The 12,317-nt window shown below is 43.7% G+C and overlaps 1 protein-coding gene across 1 annotated transcript in view; it reads left to right on the top strand.

The window, feature by feature from the left end:
- Positions 1–12,317, top strand: part of LOC123758686 (transcription initiation factor IIA subunit 1) — a 74,411-nt gene that overhangs the window by 38,413 nt on the left and 23,681 nt on the right. Inside the window, 1 exon segment of the mRNA XM_069328807.1 lies at positions 10,505–10,648. Within this exon segment, the coding sequence (XP_069184908.1) occupies positions 10,505–10,648 (144 nt within the window).

A 12,317-nucleotide genomic window follows, 5' to 3' on the forward strand; every position in this document is an offset into this window, starting at 1 on the left:
CCTCAACCTGATCAACCAGGCAGCGAGTACAACAGCCTGGTTGTGCTCGCAGCCCGGTCGTCGACCAGGCCTCCTGGTTGACCTAGTCCAGCAACCAGGACCTGGTCAACAACCGGGCCGCAGGGTTGCTAAGCCCCGAAATCACCTCCAGCTAACCTCTTTGGGCTCCTTTTTTTCGGCAGCTCATGAAGCTTTTTTCTGGGGGCGGAGCTTGTACGGCTCCCCTTCCCTCCAGAAAACCCCTGGAATTTTATTTTTGTTTTTGTTTTCCCTGCCTGGTGGGGGGGGGGGGGATCTGCCTTTGCTTAGTTGCCCCCTATATCTTATAAGATTTTCTGTGTTTCTGGTGGTATCCCCCTGCTAAGACCCCCGTGAGTGAACATGACCCGGGCGGTTCAGTTTTTAGAAACTTTGTTGATAGACTTGGGAGACAGCAGTACTCTGCCTGGGCTTCCCCGAGCACAAGTTCCATCTCAGGACCCTGTGAATCCCCACGGGGGCATGTGGGTCCAATGGATGTGACCCCTGAGTACTCCCTGCTTTGTGCGAGTTTGAGGGTTGCTCTGTTCTCTTGTCTTAAGGTGATTCATTATTTTTTCCTCATCATGCTGCCTGCTGGGTCGGTGACACCTTCAATACAGAGTCCTGCGAGTTTCGTTGCTTGCTTGTGACTCAATTTACCCAATCACCGATGACACTATTCGGGTACAGATAGCGCAGGTGTTGCACGTTAGGTTTAGGTTCTTGCAACACGCTAGGTTGATTGCTAACCTGGAAGCTCCAAGGCTGCTCCATTTTGGTTATAGAGACCAGGACTTGGGGGGGGGGGGGGTTATTGGTTGCTTCAGCCTTGGTTCAGTCCTCACCCCTCGTCCTTCCCCTGCTGTTGTTAGATCTGCTCCCCTTCCTCCTGCATCCGGCTCCAAAACGTCTGAGGGTTTCGGAGTCGGGGCAGGGTTTAGATGGTCTTGAGACTCGGGCAGTCTCAGAGGATGCCCCTTACGGGGTGGCGACAAAAGCATTCGAGTCGGGTTTCTCTGCCGAAGCGTTTTGGTCTAAGCAGTGGGTCCCTCTTCCTTCCGGCTGGCTGGCTTTTTTTTTTTTTTTTTTTTTTTTTAGATGTATACAAGAGTTGTTACATTCTTGTACAGCCACTAGTACGTGTAGCGTTTCGGGCAGGTCCCTGGAATACGATCCCCGCCGCGAAGAATCGTTTTTTTCATCCAAGTACACATTTTACTGTTGCGTTAAACAGAGGCTACAGTTAAGGAATTGCGCCCAGTAAATCCTCCCCAAATCCTCCCCGGCCAGGATACGAACCCATGACATAGCGCTCGCAGAACGCCAGGCGAGTGTCTTACCACTACACCACAGAGACTTTTCTTTTGAGGCCGGGGATTTGAGAAATGCCTCAGCATTTTGGGGCCTGATGTGGTGGTTCCCGGGGCTGGGGAGGGGTTGACTTGCGGCCCTTGGGCCCTGTTGGACCCTGCATGGGTTTTTCTGTCCTCTGAGTGGGGTTTTCTTTCCCCCCGCTTCGTATGAGTTGGATTTGGTGTCTGCCCCAACCTGGGTTCGGTTCAGTGTCCCTTCGGGTGTTCAGTCCCATCTTTCCGGAGGTTTTTGGCTCCTGCATCCTTCCTCATGTGGTGCAGGACGCCTTTGCGGCTTACCTCCTAGGCGACCCGGATTACGCTTCTATCATACATCCGTCTTCTTTCAGGTTGGGTCTTCCTTTCCCTACTTGATTCGTTACGAGGATTCGTCCTGGCTGGCAGACTATCCTGTGTTTTCTGTGGAGGCTTGGCATACGTTCTGTCGTTCTCGCATGCTTAAGTGGAGTGAGGCGCTGACGGTGGTCCAGGTTTTCCTGGGGCGGGCGAGTTTGAGCACCTCGATGCGTGCTTGTTCGCCCTGGTACTTTCTCAGCATGTCGGCATTGTGCAGCTTCACGTGCAGGTTCCTTCCTTTTCGGCTGCACTGGTTGCCGAGGACCTGTGCACTCGTGGCCTGCTGACTTCGCTCTTGCAGTAATTTTCCCTCCTGGAGCTGTCCACAGATTGGCTTGAGGAGGATGCGGAGGTGCTTTGGGCCGTTCCTGGGTCTAGTGCCCAAGGCACTAGACCCAGGAACGTGTGAGTGTCGTGTGAGTCGTCAGCCCAGTTAACATGAAAGATTTGTCAAACATACAGTTCAGAGATTTATTGAACAACCACAGAAGGTGATCGTAGTGCTTTTAAAATGTTAGGCTAAGCTACATACGTAAATACATAGATACACAGATTTATGAAGGCATTAATGTGAATTTGTAATTCTGATCAGTTTTATACTTTATACACATACATACACACACAATGGTGAAATGTAATTCTGATCAGTTTTATACTTTATACACATACATACACACATGGAAGAAGAAAATACTCTTAAAAATAGCTTTGGAAGAAGTTAAAGTAAAATTAAACATAAATGACTACAATAGGTTAGGTAAGGAAATTCAACAGGAGAAACAGCTTTTGTCAGCACAGATGGAGGAAGTTACACAGGGAATAGAACAGTGCAGGAAAGATATGCAACTCACCTATGCACAAGTGGCCAAGGAGAAGGAAAAAATTGAAGAAGCAGTAAAGGAAGTCAAACACTGCAACAACCAAGATAAAACAAACATTAGGCTGGAAGTGAGAAAAGAATTGGCATCTAACCCGAAGTTGGTGGAAAACACAGTTGATCGGAGTAAGTTCCTGATAATTTTTGGCTGCAAAGAAAAGGAGTGAACATCTAAAAAAATTACAAAGTGAAAGAAAATTGTAGAAAATTACAAAGTGAAAGTGTGGTCGTTAAGACGAGATCTTTCAAAAGAAGATAGAGAGAAGCTGAAACTGAACCTCGCCGAGGCAAAACGTTTAAACGAGAGCAGGAATGAAGAAGAAATCAATTCTTTTTTCTACAAAGTGATAGGGGTAGGCAGACCAGTAAAGTGGTACATAAAGGCAAACCAACAAAATCATTAGAGAGAGGGGGAGTGAAAAATAAGAATAGGAGGGAACAAGTTCCTGAAGATTGCATACACCAACATAGATGGAGTAAGATTGAAGATACTGGAGTTAGGTTATATAATACAGCTGCAGACATCAAACATTGTTGCACTCAGGGAGACAAAAGTTGAAGATGTTATTTTAAATGAGGTCATATTCCCAAGGGGCTACTCAATTTGGAGACGAGACAGAAAAATTAGGAAAGGTGGTGGCGTTGGTATACTGGTGAAAGAACACCTAAAGGTGAAGGAAATAATGACTGCCAATCCACAAGAAGTTGACATAATAGCACTAGAGATCTGCCATGAGGATGATAAACTAATGATCATAAATGCATATAGTCCACCGCCAAGCAGCACATGGTCAGAGGAGGAGCTAGATAGTAAACAAGAAGGTCTTATAACAATAATGAGAGAGATCATAGCGAGAGCGGATAACGATAGTTCACGACTGTTGATAGTCGGCGACTTCAACTTGAAATCCATAGATTGGGAAGCATCTAAAGCTAAAACAGAAGATTTTTGGACCTGTAAATTTGTAGACCTCATCCTGGAAACATTCTTGTATCAACATGTTAAACAAGCTACGAGGATGAGGGAAGGGGACGTTCCCTCCATGCTGGATTTGATATTTACCAGGAAGGAGGAAGAAATATTTGACATTCAGTACCTTCCTCCCTTGGGTAAAAGTGACGATGTCACTTGTGACATGACAAGTGAAATGTCTTTTTGGGAATAAAGTATGCAATGCATTATAATCTGGAAGAAAATATGAAGGTTGATGCAATTGAAAAACCTGACTGTAGGAGAGGACATTATGGCAACCTTAGAAAATTTTTTATTGAGTATAATTGGACAGACTTGTTGCTAGGCAAGGAAGTGAATGAGATATATGTCAAGTTTTGTGAAGTATATGATAAAGGCACAACAAAAATTATAAAGAGATGCAGAAACAGGATTGGTTCAACAGAAATTGCAAGAGGGCCAGAGACCAAAAGACACAAAAATGGAATCAATACAGGAAGAGGCCAAACCCCCAAACATGCCAATGATACAAATATGCGAGAAACAACTACACGGCAGTGAGGAGAGAGGCAGAAAGAAATTTTGAAAAAGGGATTGCAGACAAATGTAAAACAGAACCAGGTCTATTCTATAAATTCATAAACAACAAATTGCAGGTAAAGGATAATATTCAAAGGTTGAAAATGGGGAAATAGATTCACGGAAAGTTAAAAGGAAATGTGTGAAACATTAAACGAAAAGTTCCAAAGTGTGTTTGTACAAAATGAAATCTTCAGGGAACCAGATACAATAAGAATTCCAGAGAACAGCATAGAGCACATAGAGGTGTCTAGAGACGAAGTGGAAAAAATGCTCAAGGAGCTAAATAAGAACAAAGCAGTTGGTCCAGATGGAGTTACACCATGGGTTCTGAGAGAATGTGCACCTGAGCTCAGCATTCCGCTTCAACTGATTTTTCAGGGATCCCTGTTTACAGAGGAGTTGTAGCTGATATGTGGAAAAGGGTTAACATAGTTCCAATCTACAAAAGTGGAAGCAAAGAAGACCCCCTTAATTATAGACCGGTATCATTGACAAGTGCAATAGTCAAAATATTGTGAAAAATAATTAAAACTAAATGGGTAGAACACCTGGAGAGAAATGATATAATATCAGACAGACAGTATGGTTTTCGATCTGGAAGATCCTGTGTATCGAATTTACTCAGTTTCTATGATCGAGCAACAGAGATATTACAGGAAAGAGATGGTTGGGTTGACTGCATCTATCTGGACCTAGAAAAGGCTTTCGACAGAGTTTCACATAAGAGGTTGTTCTGGAAACTGGAAAATATTGGAGGGGTGACAGGTAAGCTTCTAACATGGATGAAAAATTTTCTGACTGATAGAAAAATGAGGCAGTGATCAGAGGCAATGTATCGGACTGGAGAAATGTCACAAGTGGAGTACCACAGGGTTCAGTTCTTGCACCAGTGATGTTTATTGTCTACATAAATGATCTACCAGTTGGTATACAGAATTATATGAACATGTTTGCTGATGATGCTAAGACAATAGGAAGGATAAGAAACTTAGATGATTGTCATGCCCTTCAAGGTGACCTGGACAAAATAAGTATATGGAGCACCACTTGGCTAATGGAATTTAATGTTAATAAATGCCATGTTATGGAATGTGGAATAGGAGAACATAGACCCCACACAACCTATATATTATGTGAGAAATCTTTAAAGAATTCTGATAAAGAGAGATCTAGGGGTGGTTCTAGATAGAAAACTATCACCTGAGGACCACATAAAGAATATTGTGTGAGGAGCCTATGCCACGCTTTCTAACTTTAAAAGAAAAGGAAGGAAATTATCAGGGGAAAGCGCCAAGCCATTACGACTATATAGCACTGGGAAGGGGGTCAGGATAAGGATTTGGGATTGGACAGGGGGGAAGGAATGGTACCCAATTACTTGGACGGTCGAGGATTGAACGCCGACCTGCATGCAGCGAGACCGTCGCTCTACCTTAGAGCCCAAGTGGTTGTTTACCATTCCTAGCAATACCAGCAATTCTAACTTTAGAATTGCTTTTAAATACATGGATGGCGATATACTAAAGAAATTGTTCACGACTTTTGCTAGGCCAAAGCTAGAATATGCATCGGTTGTGTGGTGCCCATATCTTAAGAAGCACATCAACAAACTGGAAAAGGTGCAAAGACATGCTATTAAGTGGCTACCAGAACTGAAGGGCAAGAGCTACGAGGAGAGGTTAGAGGCATTAAATATGCCAAAACTAGAAGACAAGAAAAATAAGGTGATATGATCATTACATACAAAATAGTAACAGGAATTGATAAAATTGATAGGGAAGATTACCTGAGACCTGGAACTTTGGGAACAAGAGGTCTGTTATATAGGAGGAGTGTCTGTACTATGGGGCCTAGTATTATCTGGATGTAGGGGCAATAGTAAGCATTAAGAGTTATCAAAATGAGAGATCTAAAAGGCCCGGCCCCCAAATAAAACACTAAGCAGTGCTGAATTACTTGGCTACACACAAGGTCAGTCTAGAGGTTGATTTAAGATCTCCTACACAGGAAGAACTGATACTCTCTTACTTCACTTACTTATTTATTAACCCCTTAACAACCCTCCATATACATTCACACCAATAACAAAAATAATAATTACTTTACCACACTATCTTACGTTAATAGCCCCCTTAGAATACCTAGTAATATAAACTAATAACACCTACTCCCATGGGTTCCTTGCCCCGTCCTTCCTGAGGTTTTCTGCCTCTCGTAGCATCCCTCGGGAGGCTCGTGAGGCTCTTGCTGCATACTTCCTTCGAGTCACGGATCCCACCTCCATGATGGATCCGTCCTTATTTGAGTTCGGTTCTTCCTCGTGTTGGGTACGTTTGGAGGTTCTGGAGTCTTCCTGGCTGGCAGACTGCACATTCTTTTTGTTAGAGGCGTGGCATGGGTTCTGTCGGTCCCACACGCTTGAGTGGTGAGAAACGTCTACCGTTCTGCAGGTTTACCTGGTGGGCAAGTTGGAGTGCCTTAATGCTTGCTTGTTTGCCCGTGCTGTCTCGGGATGTTGGCTTTGTGCAGCTGTACATGTAGGTTCCTACCCTTTTGGCATCCTTGGTTGCTGAGGATTTGCACGCCCCTGGGCATTTGGCTTTGTGCTTGCGCCTTTTTTCCCTTCTCGAGCTGTCTTTGACCTGGCTTGAGGAGGATGTGGAGGTGTTGACTGTCGGGCCTTCGTCTGGTGTGCTGTCCTCGGTGGCTCGGGCATCGGCCGCACTGTTGAAGCTGTTTATGCCTATCCTGAAGGCGGCGGTGTCTCTGTTCTTTGCTTCTTGCCTCGCATGCTGACAGGATGTGCTCGCTCTTTCTTTGGAATGCGCTTGGGCCTTGGTTCTTAGGTTTTCATCACTATTTTCTCCGTTGCTATTTGTGGAGTCTGCTGTCATGCATTTTCTGCAGGCGACTTCATCTAGTTGTCCTATGTCGGGCTTTTTGGTTCTCCGGGGTGGCCGTTCTCGGTCTTCTCGGAAGGGTTGTGTTAGGGCTCGGGGGTTCCGCTGGTCAAGGTGGTCCATTGGTGTTCAGTTTCTGAGCCAACTTTGCCTTTGGAGCTGTTGTTGTTTGGTCGGCACAATGATTGCTCTGTTTGTCAGCCAGTTTCTTGTAAGGGCCGTTGGCCCTCACTCTGTTTGCTCGTGCTTGGTCCCATGATTTGTGGGCATTTTCAGTTGTCATCCGAATTGTGGTGGCATTGGGCGGCTCCTCCTTCGTGGGGTTCAGGGCTGGTGGGGCAGGCTTCTTTCCCTGTGCGTCGTCAGGTCAACTAGGAGTGGGTGCGCTTAGGGCGTGGTTAAAACGACCCTGTCCCTCAGGTGGGTTTCTCGCTTATTCCCAGTGCCGAAACAGAACTGTGTGGATCTGCAGTTCATTCTGGACTTTTCCCGTCTGAACCCCAGAATTCCTTGCCCTTCCTTTCGGATAAACACACTGTTTCAGGTCCGGCTTCTTTTGGAGCCAGGTGCTTGGATAGTGTCCCTGGACTTCAAGGACGTGTATTGGCACATCCATAATTCATCTGGGGTTTAGGGACTGGCTAGGTTTTGTGGTGGAGCATCAGGCTTACCGCTTTCGTTGCCTTCCTTTTGGAATGAATCTGGCACCCCCCGTATTCACGCGTCTTACCCGGATCGTGGTGACCCGACTGCATCTGCTAGGAGTTAGAGTCCTGGCCTACCTCGACGACTGGCTGGTGTGGACTCCCAGTCGATGTTGGTACACCAGCTGGTTTTGCTGGTGTTTGATACTTTGCAACTAACTCAGTTTTTCCCTTGCCCTTTATGACTGTCTGTATTTGCCAGGATTGGTTTCCTTCATGGGATTGTCTCTTGGCTGTTTCCCTAGACCCCTATGATGCTTCTTGGCTAGTCCCGTTCTCCATCAGGATTTGGGGTTTGTTTCCTTCTTGGGTGGGGTTTCTGTCCTGTTTGATCAGGTATTTTCCCGTTTGGCTTCATTCTGGCTGCCAGTATGTTCTTCCTGTCTTCCGCTTGGTATACTGTGACCCCTTTAGTCCAGGATTGTTTTCTCAAGGCTCTTTTTTCCCGGTTTCTTTGGCTTTCAGTTGCTGAGTTTGTGAGCTTCATGCTCTCCTTCAGCGCTGGGGTTTTTGTTCCTTTGGTCCATGGGGTCAGTTTGTTCATCTCCAGCAGACTACTACTCCTTTTCTTGTGAAGAATGAGTCCATTCATTGCCAGAAGGGTTCGTTGTTGGTTGATGCTTGGTTGGTTTGGCAGGGGGGCATCATGTTCAGTGTCCTGTGGTGGCACTCCATTGCTGCCTTTGTGTCACCACTTCTACATCAGCAGGCGCCTTGGGGTGATCAAGTTTCTTTGGTCCCCTGTTCCAGGGCTTGTCTTTCACTGGTTGCCTGCAGTGTCATTAGTCTAGTTAGGATACAAACTGTAGTATTATATCATCCTTTGCAGATGATACTAGGATTTAAATGAGAGTAGACAATATAGAGAACACAAACTTTTAATCCGATAATAATCAAACATCTTAATGGGCCATGAAAAATTACATGATTTTTTATGAAGATAAGTTCCTTATAATTGAAGATAATTACTACGCTATGGGAAAAACTAAACACTATTAAAAAAAATGCACACTATTAGAAAAAAAGCTATGTAAAAGATTAAGACGTATTCATGTAGCAAGACTTAAAAACACAACAGAGTTGCTGTCCCAACTACAAGAAAAATGTCAGGTTGGATAACAAGATATGCCACATCATTGATTCATTTTACAGTGTTACCCGTGAACGCACGAACAATAAAATGTGTATACAGTACTCTTTTCAATTTGGTCACCCCAATTCTCATCCTAGATCATTTTGGTATCAATGTGTTCGCAATAGAATTCCCTACAGGAGTATATGCATATAATGTCCAAAACCGCAACGCGCCCCACCCATAGCCAAGCCGAAATTTTTTAATTTTTGACGCGCAGAAACATTATTCCCAGACGTTCGTCAAATAATTTTGATGCCATACTGCGTCATCCCCGAGCAAAAGTGTTAAGATATTAGGGCTATTTAACACTTTCTGCGGATCAGGACTCCTCCCGGCGTCCTGTTTCGCCTACCCGCTCCCGCTAAGTGGACATAAACTTATGTCCTCTTTTAAAATATTTGTATAAAATTCAATTTTTATCCGATTTACTTTGGGTTTGTTTCAAACTGTGCGCCATGAGGCTCTCTTTCTCACCAATAGGCCAATAGGCTGCATGGTACAATAAGTTCATGAAAGGTTCACAAACATAACAAAAGTAAAAACATTTCGTGTGTGTTTGACTCTCACTGATATGTTCCAGCGTTGTTTTATATTTGGCGCTATTCTATCTTATGCTTTGTTGATCTTTTTTACCTACGGGCTCATAGAACATTCTATTGTGAACACATTGACACAAAAATGAATGACGTACTATAGAATAATAATGTCATGAGAGTGAAATAAGTATAAACTTTCAAAGCGCCGTGCGTTGTCCCGTCACCGATACCGGGTAACAATTTCACCACTTCCACAATCATTATTCTACGCTTATATTCATATCACCGTGTTGGGAATTTCATTGCGAGTCCATTGATACCAAAATTAACGCTGTAGGACAAGTGTGGAGGTGATAACAATCCTAAGAGTAAAAACATTTTGTTGCTGTTGGGCGCTCACGGCGAGTCATCTTCGTAGTTATTTATTTGGTGCTGGTTTCCCTATACGTTTCGTTACTTTTTTTACTGATGTTCTTCTAGAGAATTTTATTGCGAATCACGTTGGTACCAAAATGAAATACGTAGCTCGAGAACTAAGGTCAGGAGAGTAAAAAGAGTATACACATTTTTGTTTTTACGCTTACGCAGCAAAACGCCGGGAGCACATACGGTTGTTTTTTTTACATTCGCCGGGAGGCTGAAAGTGTTAAAATGGAATATTGTTGCACACTAACAGCCCCATTCAATGCTGGAGAAATTGCTGACCTGGAGAACATGCAAAGATCTTTCACTTCTAGAATCCTCTCGATAAAACATCCAAATTATTGGGACTGCCTAAAAATTTTAAATCTGTATTCCCTAGAGTGCAAGTAGGAGATACACAATAATTTAGACCTGGAAAATCTGGAAAATATTAAAATGACTGGTTCTAAATCTGATACAGAAATAACACCACAAAATAGCCCCACTAAAAAAGAGGTGCAATAGGCACACTGAGATCAATATCAATAATCCAAGACTTTTCTGAAAGAACAACAGGTAGGTGGACCATAGAGTTGTCATATGTAAAAGGCATGCAGTGCAGGGGTTAATTATTTTTAGTAAAGATGGATGATTTTTTTTTTTTTTTTAAATATATCTCCCAACAGGTTGATGGTTCCTATGGTACTGGCGATAGCTCATCAGAGATATCAGACGACGACGACGACGACGATGATGACAAAGATGAGGAAGATGATAAAAAGTCATTGGATGAGGGTGAAGATGATGATGATGGGGATGGACCAGAGGAGGTAAAATGGCTGTAAATTAAGAAATAATATCTGCCAGACTTATTCTTATCACTGTTAAACTGCTTTTACCCTTCTGCTTGTGGTGGTTGGGTGAGCAGGGTTTGGGTTAGTGTGGTTATACTGCTTGTAGTTGTTGATTGCGTGGGGTCGTGCATGTAGTTTGTGGGCAAATTGGATCATGCGTTTGGTTGTCTAGGGAGTGAACATGTGTGTGTAGTTTCTAGGCGAGTGGTGCTCTGTATGTGGTTATTGGACGAGTGGAGTTGTGCTTGGTCGTGTGTGATTATTGGGCAAATTGGCAAGTGTTGTTGTTGAGTGGGGTCTTGCTTATGGGAGCTGGGTTGTGCTTGTTGGTTGAGGTGGGTCATACTTGTGGTTGTTGGGTGAGTGGGGTTGTGCTTGTGGTGCTTGGTTTAGTTCTTACTTGTCTGAATATGAAGACGTTAGATCTAGCTCTTTGTCGAATCTAGTATCTTGCATGAAATGCACGGTAATGACTGGTCTATAGTTTAGTGCTTCATGTCTGTCCCCTTTCTAGCATGTGATTGTTAGGTGAGTAGGGTCATGCTTGTGGTTAGTGGTGCAGTGTACAATGGAATACAAAATAACTAAGATCCTTATGTAATCCCAATTGTGAATATTATTTTATTCACAGCAGCAAGATGCAAAGGTCTACCCAAGCATTTGTTTTCCATCTAAAAATGTTATTTCCTGAAAATGTATGTGACTAAATCTTCCCTACTGGAAGACAAACAGAACGCTGATGTAATTTACACAGATTTCGCAAAAGCCTTCGAAAGTGTGACCGTGAGGAGCCGGTTGGCCGAGCGGACAGCACACTGGACTTGTGATCCTGTGGTCCTGGGTTCGATCCCAGGCGCCGGCGAGAAACAATGGGCAGAGTTTCTTTCATCCTATGCCCCTGTTACCTAGCAGTAAAATAGGTACCTGGGTGTTAGTCAGCTGTCACGGGCTGCTTCCTGGGGGTGGAGGCCTGGTCGAGGATCAGGCCGCGGGGACACTAAAAAAGCCCCAAAATCATCTCAAGATAACCTGAAGAAGATGATGGTGTTATTGCACACAAAATGTGTTCAAAGGAATTGCAGGAAAATAAGCAGATGGATCTACAATTTCCTGACTAAAAGAACCCAGGGTGTAATAGTCAACAAAATAAAATTCGATCCATCAACCGTGAAGAACTCGGTCCCTCAGGGTACTGTGTTTGCTCTAGTACTTTTTCTCATCCTCATATCAGACATAGACAAGGACACAATGTATAGTACTGTGTCTTCCTTTGCAGATGACACTAGGATTTTTGAGAGTAGACAACATAGAGGACACGGCAAACTTCCAGTCAGGTGTTGATCAAGTCTTTTTATGGGGCTGCAGAAAATAATATGGTGTTTATTGAAGATAAGTTCCAGGTCATGCGCTACGAAAAAATGAAAATATAAAAACGTTAACCACAAACAAAACGCAGTCAAATCATAACATAGAACGAAAAGGCAATGTAACTGATTTGGGTGTACTCATGTTGGAAGACATGAGTACACAAATTGTGTTCTTTATTGTGAACAAATTGTCTTCTTTAGTAGCGAACACAAATTGTGTTCGTTACTTTGTTCTTTAAAGAACACAATAAAGTAGCCATCACAACTGCAAGAAAAAA

Source organism: Procambarus clarkii, chromosome 22 (assembly GCF_040958095.1).
Source record: "Procambarus clarkii isolate CNS0578487 chromosome 22, FALCON_Pclarkii_2.0, whole genome shotgun sequence".
Classification (NCBI taxonomy): Eukaryota; Metazoa; Arthropoda; class Malacostraca; order Decapoda; family Cambaridae; genus Procambarus; species Procambarus clarkii.